The 13,761-nt window shown below is 59.0% G+C and overlaps 6 protein-coding genes across 6 annotated transcripts; 3 read left to right on the plus strand and 3 right to left on the minus strand.

Moving 5' to 3' along the window:
* Positions 1-1,024: 1,024 nt before the first annotated feature.
* Positions 1,025-1,854, plus strand: K452DRAFT_284025 (uncharacterized protein). Its single transcript, XM_033539875.1, has one exon. The coding sequence runs from the start codon at positions 1,253-1,255 to the stop codon at positions 1,568-1,570; it is 318 nt and encodes a 105-aa protein (XP_033401373.1). The 5' UTR covers positions 1,025-1,252; the 3' UTR covers positions 1,571-1,854.
* A 70-nt stretch (positions 1,855-1,924) lies between these two features.
* On the plus strand, positions 1,925-2,822 carry K452DRAFT_123583 (uncharacterized protein). Its single transcript, XM_033535202.1, has 2 exons — positions 1,925-2,432; positions 2,683-2,822. The coding sequence occupies exon 1, from the start codon at positions 2,031-2,033 to the stop codon at positions 2,421-2,423; it is 393 nt and encodes a 130-aa protein (XP_033401374.1). The 5' UTR covers positions 1,925-2,030; the 3' UTR covers positions 2,424-2,432; positions 2,683-2,822.
* A 589-nt stretch (positions 2,823-3,411) lies between these two features.
* On the minus strand, positions 3,412-5,105 carry K452DRAFT_284027 (uncharacterized protein). The gene has a single exon (XM_033539876.1). The coding sequence runs from the start codon at positions 4,941-4,943 to the stop codon at positions 3,828-3,830; it is 1,116 nt and encodes a 371-aa protein (XP_033401375.1). The 5' UTR covers positions 4,944-5,105; the 3' UTR covers positions 3,412-3,827.
* Positions 5,106-5,310: 205 nt separating this feature from the next.
* K452DRAFT_264882 (uncharacterized protein) lies at positions 5,311-6,773 on the plus strand. Its single transcript, XM_033538715.1, has 4 exons — positions 5,311-5,385; positions 5,461-5,492; positions 5,559-5,886; positions 6,033-6,773. Exons 1-4 carry the CDS (start codon positions 5,333-5,335, stop codon positions 6,487-6,489), a joined length of 870 nt encoding a protein of 289 aa, XP_033401376.1. The 5' UTR covers positions 5,311-5,332; the 3' UTR covers positions 6,490-6,773.
* A 1,220-nt stretch (positions 6,774-7,993) lies between these two features.
* Positions 7,994-10,264, minus strand: K452DRAFT_264886 (uncharacterized protein; the record flags this gene model as incomplete). Its single annotated transcript, XM_033538716.1, has 5 exons — positions 7,994-8,699; positions 8,815-9,040; positions 9,095-9,684; positions 9,735-10,137; positions 10,203-10,264. The coding sequence occupies 5 exons, from the start codon at positions 10,262-10,264 to the stop codon at positions 8,484-8,486; spliced, it is 1,497 nt and encodes a 498-aa protein (XP_033401377.1). The 3' UTR covers positions 7,994-8,483.
* An 803-nt stretch (positions 10,265-11,067) lies between these two features.
* On the minus strand, positions 11,068-13,748 carry K452DRAFT_349138 (uncharacterized protein). Its single transcript, XM_033545577.1, has 6 exons — positions 13,174-13,748; positions 13,093-13,122; positions 11,898-12,062; positions 11,776-11,846; positions 11,448-11,724; positions 11,068-11,378 (listed from the first exon to the last, which is right to left on the minus strand). Exons 1-6 carry the CDS (start codon positions 13,408-13,410, stop codon positions 11,376-11,378), a joined length of 783 nt encoding a protein of 260 aa, XP_033401378.1. The 5' UTR covers positions 13,411-13,748; the 3' UTR covers positions 11,068-11,375.
* Positions 13,749-13,761: the final 13 nt, after the last annotated feature.

A 13,761-nucleotide genomic window follows, 5' to 3' on the forward strand; every position in this document is an offset into this window, starting at 1 on the left:
AACTTGCCCTCGTGTATTTCTTATTCGTTGTTTCTTCTTCTTTTTATATTTTTCCTGCCCTTGCAGTCTTATTCTCCGCTGTTTTGTTCCTTCTCGTGGTTTCCTGTTGCTATTCTTTCTCGAGCCCTCGGCCACCCACGCAAGCAAGCAAGCAAGCAAGCACCAGGGATGCCCCCAGGAAAAAAGCAACGACAACGACCGGGTAGTCGGGTACGTGCGCACGCAGCAGCGAAGCACAGTGCAGCGCAGCTCAGCTCAGATCAGCCAGCGCAGCAGCAGCGACAACAAGCGCAGCCCGCCTCATATTCATATGTAGGCAGGCAGGCCTGGCACGCGCAGCACGGCAGACAAGCCAGACAGGGAGGGAGAAGCGTCCGTATACAGCCTGTATTGTAGGCGTGAGGGGTGGGCAGGCCTGCACTGCGCTGCAGCCAAGCGCGTGGGGAGAAAATTACCCACCCACTCCACTCCATCCATCCATCCATCCATCCATCCATTCGCACGCACGCGCGCGCACCCACATATGCACGCACGCGCGGAGCCGGAGCGCCTCCTCCGTCTGTCTGTCTGTCTGTCTGTCAGCTAAGCTTGCGCCGTCTCCACTCGAAATCATTCTCCTCTCCTCGCTCCACCCCACACACGCGCGCGCATGCAACGCCGCTGCTCGCCTCGCCTCGCTTTCGTATCTACAATGCTAGGTAACTACCTAGGCAGTCACCTACCCTGGCTTAGAGTTGAGGCTCGCGCTCCAGTACGTAACTACGTGCCCCGCTTGCACTGGGCTGGCACTGCTGCGGAGCGCGCGTGTCCGTGCTGCCGCCGCCCGCCCGCCGCATTGGCGAATCAGCGCTCGGCGGGTCTGGCCGCCGCTGTGTGCGAGTTAGTCAACTACTTACTTGCTGCCCAGCGGGCGGCCAACTGTGGAGACTGCTGGATGGATGGATGGATGGGCTCTGCCTGCCTGTCTGCCTGTCTGTCTGCCTGCTATGCACGAAGAACCAGGATCCCCCCCCCCCCCCCCCACAAAAAAAAAAAAAAAAAAAAAAAAAAAGCGCGGGCTGGCTGGCTGGGGGCACCGAGGCAGTTCGGCCAGGCTTGGCGAGGCTTGGCTTAAGTAACGAAAGGCTGCTGCTGCTGCAGCGTGGAGTGGTGGTTGGTTGGCTGGTGGGAGCGAGTGGGGTGTTACGGAACAGACGGGCAGCGGCTAGGTGCCCACTTAGGTATCCCGGACTGGAAGTATCCGCACCAGGGCATGCGCGCGCTCCGCCAGGCGGGCAGGCAGGCCGGGCCATGGAGAGCGGACAATGGAACTGCCGCTTCGGCGCTAGATGCCCCGAGGGCCCCGACCCCCCCGCGCCGCGGCGAGCCGTGCCCGGCCGTGCGTGTCCCGCTCCACCCCCACGCTCCGCTCCCCGCGACCTCATCGAGAGAGGAGGGCCGGGACGCGACATGCGAGATGCGTCCCGCTCCGCGTGGTGCCTGGCGGCTTGGGGTTTCCTCGTTCGTTCATCCTTCCTTCCTTCCTTCCTTCCATCCATCTATCCGCTCGTCCGGCCGTCTGTCCGGCTGACTGGCGGGATGGGGTGGGAGGAGGTGGTTGGCGGTTTGGATTGTCAATGGATTCGAGAGGGGACGAGGTCGATGGGTGCGTCGTCGTTCGTGTGTCTGCTGTCGGACTGCTTGTCCGTCGCTTCGTTTGCGGCTTCGTGGTTGGGGGTGGGTGGTTTGCTCTGCTCCTGCTGCTTACCTGTCGACTGTACGTCGGTCTATCTGGGTGCTTGTCTGTTATATCTGTCACTCGGGTATACGTCTACCTAGGTACATCCATGCTTGGCGGTCTGCCTTCTCCGCTGTTGGAAACGGCGGTCGATGGTAAGTAACAACTGTTAAAGAGACGAGTGAATAGTCGGCTAAATGGTCGATTGGTCGGTAGGGTCGAGGAGGTATGTCCGGCCGGGATGTGATAGGTAGGTGAAGGGCCGTGAAATTAGGTAAGTGAATAGGCCATTGGCAGACATGTGAACGGGTAGATGCTAAGACATCTATCTGATCCCTCCTCTCTGCACATCACTGTCTCTCCCCCTCCCTCCTTTACTCGCTTACACCTCTTCCGCCTTCATCTCCACTCCGCACTCTCTCGCTCTTTCTTCTCCACCCCACACTCTCTCTTCTCCGCCCCTTTCTGCTCTCCACCCCTCTGCTCCACGCCTCTCTGTCTGTCCTCCGTCCGCTCCCTTCCCCCGGCCCGTCTCCGCAGACCCACCCTCTCTTCCCCTTGCCCCGCTCCTCTCTCCACTCTCCATTCTCCACTCTCCGCCCTCCACACCAACACCGCACTTCCCCCGCGCCCATTCGTCCCGCTCTCCCCCTCTCCTCTTCAACGCCAACACCAACAACATCAACTCGTCTATCTATCTACCTAGACCAACCCAGTCAGTCCATCTCATCTCAAACCCCATCATCAAATACAACTACACTGACCTCGCTCTCTTTTTACCCTCTCTTACTCTTTCACCCCTTTCCCTAGCTAGCTACTCACCGCCAAGTCTTACACATTGTGCCACACTCACCAGCACACCTTCCCCCCTCCTCCATCAGCACGAACACCTCTCTCCCTTTCCTTTTAAACACCTACCCATCTACTGGCTAAACCAACCCAAACCAACCCACTAACCCAAAAAGAAAGCAGCAGACTCAACCCAACCGACACGAACCCTCCCACCTTCCGCATCGACATCGACATCGACACCACCCAGGCAATACCAAGACCCAAGACCGCAGCCAAGCCAAGCCGCACCCCCTCGGCACCCTACCCCACCACGCCAACGCCGCCGCCCAGCCGCCCAGATCCACTGCCCAGATCCACCTCGATCAATCTCCACGCCCACCGCAATCTCACTAAATCTACGCCCACCCCAACCGCCACCAACCCACCCAAGCCAGCGCAATGAAGCGCACCGGCCCGCCCCATCAAGCCAAACCCAAACCCAAACCCAAAGCCCAAGCCAAGCCCAGCACGACAGCTGACGTGCATACATAGTACATTACATACATATAATGCCTAGCGCCTAATGCCGCAGCATCGCATCGCACAAAGCCTATACGCACGTCACACGCCAAGACCGCCTTCTTCTTTCCCTTTTCTTTTCCGCTCTGCCCACTGCATTCCGTTGCCAAGATTGGAGGGGCACACACGGACAGACAATACTCACGCACTCTAGCAAGCAAACAAGCAAACAAGCAAACAGAAGCAGTGGTACCGGTTATATTACTCGTTACTCCGCCGCTAGCCTGCCGGCCTAGCAGACAGAGTAGTACGCCCAGCCGACAAGCAAGCAAGCTGCTATTATATCGACCCGCCGTGCCGTCTTTCCCGTCCGCCCTAAACGCCGTACCTCCCCGCCGCGCCCCGCCGAGACCTTGGCACCTCATGCCGCCTGCCTGTTATGGTACATGTCATTTGTTGTTATCATTGATGATGATGATTAGGTACGTCTGCCTGTCCCGCCTGTCCTGCCCAGCCCCGTCCCATCCTGTCCTGTCCTGCCTCCTGCCCGATTGATATCATAATGTCGTGTTGTGGATAGTGGTAAGGTAGTAGTAGAAGTGGTGGTACAAGCGCCGTTGAGGGCTATGGCGTCGGCCATGCGTCGTGACGCTCAATGTCTAAAGGCGGTAATCAAGCATTGAAGCCGGCGCCGTGTGCCTGACCGGGCGGGGAGAAAGTAAGAGTAAGAGAGGGAAAGAAATATACGGAGAGTAAGAATAAAAGAAAGTCGAAAGAGGAAACCCCCCAGTTGAACCGCGAGCGCCGTCGTCGTCACTCCTCACGACTTCGCCGGCTCCTGCGCACCCCAAGTGCGCTTCATGGCCTCCCTGAGCACGGGGAGTCCGGCAACAGCCAACACCCCGCCGCCCTCCTTACGCTGCTGGATCGGCGGCGTACCCTGGTTGGGGTCGACTAGCAAGGCCTGGACGCCGGCCCGCTTGGCAGCCGGAACATTCGTCTCGAGGTTGCCGCCAATGAGGACGACGTCCGACGTCTTGAGACCGAGGTTGGAGACGGCCGTTGAGAAGACAAGGTCCGCGTCGGGTCTGTCAGCGCGCTTAGTGCTCGTATCGGCGCCACTGTCGCGGCGACCGATGGCTTCGTCTGTGCCAGGCATATAGGCGCAGGCCGAGATAAAGTTGTCCAGCATCAGGTGCTCGAGGGTCCAGCCGGCCTGTTCGCGCGTCGTGGCAGCGGGATCGAAGAGCACGACGATGCGCGGCATGTCCTTGCCGCGCTTGTCCAAGACTCGGAGCAGCGACATCAGGCCCGGCATGGGAGTCAGGCGCGGGTACAGCGTCTTCTTGAAGATGCGGAAGAGATCGGCGGACTCATCGGCGACATTCTGCTGGCCATTGTGCTCGACGCTTCCGGGATGGTCGCGAGCGAGCTGTTCCAACAACGCGCCGTACACCTTGGCGTAGTGTTCGGGCCAGGAAAGCGGGCGCGACGGGTCGCACGCGCCCTGGTGGGTGATGGTGGGACAGGTGGCCGCCTCCCATGCGCCGTGCACATCAGCCAGGGACAGATTGTGCGTCTCAGCGACGTGGGACAGGACGGCAGCCTCGGCAGCCGACGTGACGAGGCGGTGGGCGTAAAGAGTGCTGTTGAGGTCAAAGGCGAGGCACTTCTTGGACGTCAGCATGGCGCCGAGGGCGTCCATGTAGGGGCTGGCGCCATGCGACTCGGCGTCGGAGTCGGTGGTGCTGAAGGTGCACGAGACGCGGCGCATAGGGTCAGGGGTGTCGTCGCGCGACACGGGGCCCTCGGGGGCCAAGGTGGAGATGAGGGTCGACATGAGGTGGGAAGTGGGTTGGGAGAGGGAAGAAGTTTTGTCGAGAGGAAGAGCGGCGCGGAGGGTATTAAGGTTGGGCATGGTGAGGGAGTCGCCCATGGTTCCACGTGGGTAAGCGGCTGGTCTAGAGTTGATGGGTTTTGTGGCGTGTGTGTGATGGGAGCCCGCGGATTTGCTGGAAGGTGGCTGGCGTGTTGGTTGCTTGTCAATGCGAGGCGGAATTGGTGACACGCTGGACTTATAGATTGTGTATGTTGGACAAGATGATTCATTTCCCAACGCCAACGCCGTATGCCCAGACGTCACAGGCCGATGACGCTGTGTCCGGCGGAAGGAACAAAGGGCGTGCCGTCATCATCTGACTCGGCCCGCCGCTCCCCGCCCGCTAGCTGGAACTGTTTCCCCCGCAACTTCCCCCAGAGAATGCCGTGTCCTTCTACTTCTCCCTTCTCTATCTTCTCCGCTCCGTCGTCGTCACCACCACAACCATGTCCGACGGCCTGCCTCCCATCCCGCAAGTCGCCGGCGACTCGGCCGGTCCGTACGTCTCCGTGCCCAAACATTTCCTATTTCCGTCCGCCTCCCCGCTCCGACCTGTGATGCTGACACCAGACAGGAGACTGAAGGACAAGGTCGCCATCATCACCGGTGCGCGCCGCCCGCCCATCCATCCATGACCACTCCCGCCGCTCACCACTCTCTCTGTGCCCGCAGGCGCCAACTCCCCACTGGGCATCGGCCGCGCCGCCGCCCACCAGTTCGCGCGCAACGGCGCCCGCGCCGTCTACGTTTGCGATTTTGACGACGAGTTCCTCGACGCTCACGCACGCGAGCTTGCACGTCTATACCCAGGCGTTGCCGTGCACGCACGCCGCTTCGATGCCGCTGATGAGCGTGCCGTAAAGAGCGTCGTCGAGGATGCGTTAAGCAGATACGGCCGTCTCGACGTCATGTTTGCCAATGCCGGCATTAGCACGTTGAAGCAATTCACGGACACGACCGCCGACGAGTTCATGAATACGATGCGCATCAATGCATTAAGGTGAGTGTTGCCTTCTCCTCTTTCTCTCTGTCTTCCTTCTTCGTTGCCCAACACCAACACCAACAACCCCACTCCACTCTCCCGAGGAGCCGAACACCGAAAAACTCCCCACCCACATCCCGCCAGCTAACCACCTCCACGCACAGCGTCTTCCTCGCCACAAAATATGCCGCGAAAGCCATGCAGCGCACGTCGGCCGACAAGCCGCACAGTGGAGGGTCCATCATCGCGACGGCGTCGGTGGCGGGCCTGCGCTCCAACGCCGGCAGTAGCGACTACAGCGCGAGCAAAGCGGCCGTGAAGAGCATCATGCAGACGGCGGCATTCCAGCTCACGGGCACCGGAGTGCGCTGCAATGCGTTGTGTCCGGGCGTCGTTGAGACGGGCATGACAGCGGCCATGTACGCGGCCGCGCGTGCCCGCGGCACGCAGTCGAAGATCGGGCAGCTGAACCCGCTGCGTCGCGGCGCAGTCGCTGACGAGGTCTCCCGCGTCGCGCTGTTCCTGGCCAGCGATGAGGCGAGCTATGTCAACGGACAGGCATGGGCGGTTTGTGGAGGGTTGAGTGCGGGGCACCCATTTGTGATGGGGAAGATGGCGTAATGTGTAATGTTAAGGGGAAGTGGGTGTGTGCGGTGAGTGGAGAAAGAGGGGGAAGGGGGAAGGTAGAGAGGGGGGCGATAGCGTGACATCGAGTGAGGGAGGGAAGGGAGGGGATGGGAAATGGATTGCTACTGCCTACTATCCATCTACATAGCTCGTGTGTACTCTACAGAGACAGGACAGGTAAAGACCTGTCAAGCCTGACAGACAGACAGGCCGGCATACATTTACAGACAGCTGCACAATCATTTAATCAAACAAATCAAGCCACATAATAGCAAGACCAACAAAACCCCCCACCCCACACCCGCACACACACCCGCCGCCAGGCCGCCCTGACGCCCCGACGCTTTGACACTCTGACGCTCTGACGCATCCCAGCTCCTTCCCTCCCACCCCCCGCCTTCCTTCCCCGCCGCCGCGCTCCGACCGCCACCCCAACCAACACAAACAAATCACGGTATCACCTCACCTCACCTCAGCAGTCGCCACTGCCAGTGCACAGTGCGCAGCATCCCCTCCCCTCTCTTTCCGCGCCCACTTACTCCGTACAAGGTACCTACCTAGAGTAGGTAGGTAGGCATGTCGCTGGCGTCAGCCCTCAGCAGTGGCTGCCGCGTCGGCCGGCCCCAAATGCCGCGCCCTGCGCCCCTCGTCCGCCGCTACCGCTGCTGCTGCCATCAGCAGAGACGTTGATGGTGTGTGTGTGTGTAGCAGTAGACAGATAGACAAGTAGGTATATTTGCCGGTCAGACTGCCCGGCCGGCGCAAGAGTAAGAGCAGAAAGAGCACATGCCGAAAGCGGGCTAGTGCGTTTGGTATGTCTTGTCTTGCCTTGCCTGAAGCCTGCCTGGATTTTGCCTGCCTAGCTAGATAGGTAGGAAGGTACTCTAGATACTAACTAATCTCTAGTCAGGTCTGCACTGCAGCGCGACGCATGCGTGCGTGCGCGTGCGCAGCAGTTGCGTTGCGTTCCTGGTGTTGAACTTTTTTTTTTTTTTTAACCTTTTTTTGCGCCGCGTCGCCGTCTCGCGGGGAAGGGCTTGGGGCCGACCAATAGGGCGGGCGCAAGGGCGTGAGGCTGACTGGCTGGCTGGACGGATGGAGGGATGCGATGAGGTGCGGTGCGGTGCGGAGCCGGCCAATTGGGCGGGCAGCGTGGGCGTGCACCTACCTACCTACGCATGCAATGCCCGGTTGATCATCGTTAGGTTAGGTGGTTAGGGTGTGTCTGTGTGTGTGGATGGGGCCTAGGTATGGAGCTAAACCATACCAGGTAACTGCTTGTCGCCGGGTACGCACTTCCCGGATTGCTATGCACTACCCGGATGCGCGCGCGCGCGCGCAAGTGGTGGTGGTGGTGGTGGTGGTGGCTGCGGTGTTGGCATTGGCATTGGATTGGCGCTGGCTCTGGCGCTGGCTCTGGGTAAGCAGTTCCCGGATGGCAAGAGTAGCGTTAACTACCTAATGCGTGCGCGCGTGGGTTGCGGATGGATAGGTGGATGGGCGGCCGTGGTGTGACAATTAACTATTACAGTTGACAGCTTCTGCGGACATTGACAAGCACTCTTCTTTTTTCTTGATGGTGGATTTGGATATGCATTCCAAGCGCTCGCGCGCGCATTGTATATACATTCGGTGGTGGTAAAAAGGAAGCCAAGCAAGTCTGCAGCAAGCGCATCCTAATGTGTAGATAGAGTACAGTACAGCCATACAACATATCCTGTCCCCTCGCACCACACTCATCAGCGGCGCAGCGCTTTCCTTGCTTTGCCTGCCTGATTGCTCGGGTCGGCCAGTCCCCTCCTTCCTTCTTTCCGTGTGTTTATTTGTTTGTTCGTTCATTCGGTCGTAGGTATATCCCCTGCTAAAAGAAAAAGCCATAAAAAAAGCATGCAACCATATGCACCCACGCAATAGCAGCAGCGCCCTCGGCGCACAATTTGGTATCACAGCGCCTCGTATCGTCCCTCCGATTCGGCTCGTGCGCGCGTTTAGCCAAACAGCGCGTCGCCCAGGCGGATGCTGACCGTCTTCGTCTGGACATAGTTCTCCAGCGCGGCCTCGCCAAGCTCGCGGCCAATACCCGACTCCTTGTATCCACCGAAGGGAAGCTGGTGGTGCAGCATGTTGTAGCAGTTGACCCAGACGGTGCCGGCGCGGAGGGCGTTGGACACCTCGATGGCGGTGTTGAGGTTCTTGGTGTGCACCTGTTGCGCGTGCGTTAGCTTTGCGTTGAGAGGGAGCGGGGCAGCGGCGGAGGTCGGGTGGGGACGGAAGGCGCTGGGGTGGACTGGGCTGTGGGGATGGGTGGGGTCAACTTACGGCAGCAGCCAGACCGAACGTCGAGTCGTTGGCAACGCGAATCACGTCTTCCTTGGTCTTGAACTTGCTGATGGTGCAAACCGGGCCGAATATTTCCTCCTGGATGATCTTCATGTCCTCAGTGACGTTGGAGAAAATGGTGGGCTCGATGAAGTAGCCCTTGTCACCGCGGCGCTTGCCGCCAGTCTCGACAGTGGCGCCGGCCTCCTTGCCGTGCTCGATGTAGCTGTGTACCGCGTCAGTTCTCACTCATTTCAAATTTTGTGACTGCGCCACTTACCTCATGATGCGGTCGAACTGGAGCTGCGAAACCTGAGGGCCTTGGAAGGTGCTGTGGTCGAAGGGGTCGCCGACAGCGTTCTGCTGCGCGCGCTCCTTGAAGCGCTGCAGGAACTTGTCGTAGATGGTGTCCTGGACGTAGATGCGCGAGCCGGCGCAGCAGCACTGGCCATGGTTGAAGAAGATACCAAAGTTGACCCACGAGATGGCGTTGTCAATGTCGGCGTCCTCGAAGACAATATTGGGCGACTTGCCGCCCAGCTCGAGCGTCACCTTCTTCAGGTTGGAGCCGGCAGCGGCCTTGAGGATCTGACGACCGACCATGGTCGAACCGGTGAAAGCGACCTTGTCAATGTCCATGTGCGAGGCAATGGCCGCGCCAGCAACCTTGCCGAAACCGGAGATGACGTTGATGACTCCCGGAGGGAAGCCAGCCTCCTTGATGAGGCGGGCAGCGAGGAGGGCCGATAGAGGAGTCTGCTCAGCAGTCTTGAGGATGATGGTGTTACCGGTGGCAATGGCAGGGCCAATCTTCCATGCCCACATCAGGAGGGGGAAGTTCCATGGGATGATTTGACCGCAGACACCAATCTGCTGAGAGTCAGCGCAAGTTGGTAGAGGCTGGCCACAGGACAACTTACGGGCTCCTTCTTCGTGTACGAGAACATCTCGTGGTGGGTGTCGACAATCTTGCCCTCAATCTTGTCGGCCCAGCCGCCGTAGTACCTCAGGCAGCCCGCTGCCATGGACACGTCGTTCTTGGACATGGAGATGGCCTTGCCGTTGTCCAGGGATTCGATGCCAGCCAGCAGGTCAATGTTCTCCTCAAACTTCACCGAAAGCTTGTTCAGAAGCTTGCCGCGGTTTTCGGGAGTCATCAGTCTCCATTCGTCGCCCTCGAAGGCCTTGCGTGCCGCGGCGACAGCAATGTCGACATCCTTCTCGGTGGCCTCGTGGACGGAGGTGATGACCTCCTCGGTGGCGGGGTTCAGGACCTCGAAGGTCTGGCCGTCGACACCCTTGATGAACTCGTTGTTGATGAAGCTGCGCGGCGAGGTGTCAGCCAAGAGCCAGGCAGGAAGTGGGCGCGCGACGGCAATGCGACTTACAGGCCGAGAGGCTGCTCGTACTCGCCCGTGTGGGGAGTCTTGAGGTGGGCGAAGAGAGACATGGTTGCGAGAGAGAAAATGGAGGGGTATCAATCAGTCAGTGTGAAGGAAAAGCGAAGTGTGGTCCTCTACAGCACCTGGCGGGGATGGCGGCTTAAGTAGTCGCCGCGCAGCATCGAGTCGCGCACTCGCCCCCGACCGCATCACTCTTCACCCCATACCCCAGTTCGTGCAGCGGAGGGACCCTCGGGCTCACGGATTGAGGGGCTTTACCCCGCCTCGGCCACCCAGCGGAACCTGCCCGCTCCAGGCGCCGGTCCATTCCCTCATCTTACGCAGCCTTGATTACTTGCAAGCCTGCCCCCACACTCCATCCCGCCGCCAATGACGTCCGCCCAAGATAAGGCCATATTTGCGAGTCGTGCAGGGCCCGCAGCCAAGCCTCATGGGCTCCACCGTGCGCGTCGGCTTCCTTTCGAGCGAGCGGCAACCTGGGGTCTTTCTGCAGTGCCCGTCGCGGCACCAGTCGCGGCACACTAGCCAGGCTGTGGTCCTTGATGATGCCCATCAGCCGCCTGGCGGCAGTTGTCGTCGTCGGCGCTAGACCGTACGAGGTGGAAGAGCGCGGAGATGGTGCTGACTGCCCGTGTGCCCCCCGTTCTCCGCACCCCTCCGACCCCCCACAAACGGCTCCGCTACCCACCGCTGCTGCCCCGTATTGCGCTAGCGGGCGCTGGTCCGGCCACCCCACCCCGTGATCTCAACGAGTCGTACCTTTACGCCCAACGAGTCAACGCCCCATTTCCTCGTCTCCCCTGGCGCCTCGCGTTCATCCGAAGCGCCCACTCATGCGACGATCAAGCTTCGCTGTTATAGCCTGCTATTATTGTCGGCCTGTCGAACGCCGCGCTTACCCTAGATCCCCCATCTGATACACTGCCTTGCATCCTTCAGAGCCGCACGACTTTGCCTAGTCCCTCAAGAGTAATCAATTTGTTCATCCTCGCATGAGCCCCCACCGAAAGTGCTGTTGTACAATGCGAATAAGGAAAAGAAGCGCCCAGCTTGGTCCCCGTCGACAATCCGATCCACACGCCCGGGCCCCATTCTGCTTTCATCAATTTGTGATCACCCCTCCGCACGTGGAGGCGTAACAGCTAAGCCTGCTTCCGTTTACTGATCCTTTTGTCAGCATCACATCCCGGGGCGGTCCGAAGGAAGGCGGAACGGAGCGGCGGAACTCACCATAACCTCATCTTCCATGCCCGTGTCCCCACCGTTGGAAGCCTGCTGAACGGCGCCGCCATTGGTGGTCATCGCCGTGTCGCCATCCGCAGGCCCGGCGTTAGCGCCGCCGTCAAAGTAGTCGGCCATCTCAGCGTCCAGTTCTTCAGCCGTCTTTGGCTTAGGACGGCCACCAGCCGCCTTGCCACGAACACGCTTAGTTTTGCCAGCCTTGCCAGCAGCGGCCTTCGTCGCCGTCGCGGGCTTGGGCTGAGCCTTGGCAGTAGGCTTGGTTTGCCTAATCTCAGTTGTTAGAATCCATGATTGTGGAGACGACGACGATACTTACTGGATGCGCTCGTTCAGAGGCTTGGCGGGAGCAGGAGCAGGGATGTCGGAAGCTCCGAGGAGAACCTCAACCTACATAAATAGTTAGAACCCGCAGCAAAACACACATCACCAAATACTTACCCTCATAGGTCTGTTGTCGACTTTGAGGCCGTTGTGGTTGGCGGCAGCCTGGGCGGCAGCGTCTGCCTTGCTGAAGATGACAGTAGCGACACCACGGCTCTGGCCGTTGGGGCCGTACGCGAGGAGAACCTTCTTGACGGGAGCGACGCTCTTGGAGAAGTATTCCTGTTTAAGAGAAAGAGAGACCGTATTAGTAGAGCTGATAGAAGGTATTTTCCTTTCTTTCACAAGAGCTCCGGGAAATAACAAAGCAGATCTCACGATCCGGGACAGTGCTTCTCCTCGAACGGGAGAACAATAGTCATGCGAATAACAGCATCAGTCAGCGAGCCAGCAGTGAGTGTTAGTAGTTAGTAAGTCCCGCTCTCGTTCCGCAAGCAGATGTCGACTTGCGTTTGATCGCCCAGGCCGTAGTTGTGTCCGAAACTCATGTGGTTCGACCTGAGATATCCAGGGCCATGGTGCCACTATGAAAATGGAATCCTCCTCTTTTGTTCTTCCGCGTTGAGTTGGAAGTACAATAGGAAAGACAATCGCCTCTAAATCCGAAAATGCCAAACCGGTTCAAGATCCGGGAGATGGTTGGAAACCCTCTTATTGTCGGTGCGGGTTCCCTTCGGTATCGGAAACAAAGAACAAACTCAGCAGGCACGTGCGTGCAGGATAGGAACATATCAAGCCGACCGCCTGACGTCGATGCGAAGCCAGACCGCGACCAAAGTTGAAGAGCGTGCCGAATCGATAGATACGCCCGGGGACTGAATGCTGTGCTGTGCTGCTTCACTTCACTGCTGCGCTCGCTGACACCAATGCTGCCACAAGTATGGTGCCATAATAATCCGCGTTCAGTCCTCGGAGAGATACCATATAGGGTATCAAAGCCAGCACTCTAATCGTCTGCACCATGTTCGGTTGGGCTGCTTGCCAGACAGTCTTCCACCATGAACAGGCTTTTTTTGCAAGACGCGCAATGAGCTACCAGTCTCGGTCTCCGCATTAAGCTTATGAGAAGCGAGCAAGAGTACACGAGAGACGTGCATCATTGGAGTGAGGTCCGACAGCGTATGTTTGGGATACGACTGTGAAAATGCGATGCGCGCCCGAAAACGTCTCAAGGAAGATTGCGAGGATCGTGCGTCTTAAATAGAACGGCGATAGGAGTCCAAGGCTAAGCGGCCTTCGCGCTCAAACATACCTTAATCTGAGGTTCAGTGACATCATGCGGCTAGTAAAAGTCAGTGTCTGTCGATTGCAAGGGAGAGCGTAGGACACTTACCAGATTGCTGACCTGAATCTTGCTGTCGCCGTGGTTCTTGGCGGCAGGTCCGGTGGGAATGGCAGCCTTCGCGGCAGCCTTGGGGGCCTTGGTGTTCTTCTTCACTCCTCCGACCGGGGCTGGAGCCGCAAGGGCGGCCTTTCCAGGAGCCGGACGACGAGTAGCACGGCCGCGACGAGCAGTCTGGCGGCGATCCTTGAGGATCTCGTCGAGAGACTGGTTAAGCTTGTCGGTCATGATGTGTATGACTCGCTGGAGTGAGGGTGTGATGTCAGATCGGTCGTTGGGTCTCGCGAAGCTGGCAGATGCTACGACTGAAGACCGTCGTGTATGCTTGAGAGCAAGAGGTTATGCGTAGTTGAGCGGATGGTTTCTTTGCCGGGGGAGGCGCGTGGCGTGAACGAGGTGAGCGCGGAGATGGGGCGCGTTCGCTTTGTGTGGCTGAGACAAAGCAGGGACAAAGAAAGTTGCACAGAAACGCGCAAGATACTGGCCGTCTGCAGTCGCTGCGATGAGTTGTGGAGATGGAGCGACGTGGCGGAAGCAGACGCGATGATGGGAGTTGTGTATGAGCGTGCTTGCGGAAGA

The sequence above is a fragment of the Aplosporella prunicola genome (genome assembly GCF_010093885.1).
Source record: "Aplosporella prunicola CBS 121167 unplaced genomic scaffold K452scaffold_4, whole genome shotgun sequence".
Taxonomy (NCBI): domain Eukaryota; kingdom Fungi; phylum Ascomycota; class Dothideomycetes; order Botryosphaeriales; family Aplosporellaceae; genus Aplosporella; species Aplosporella prunicola.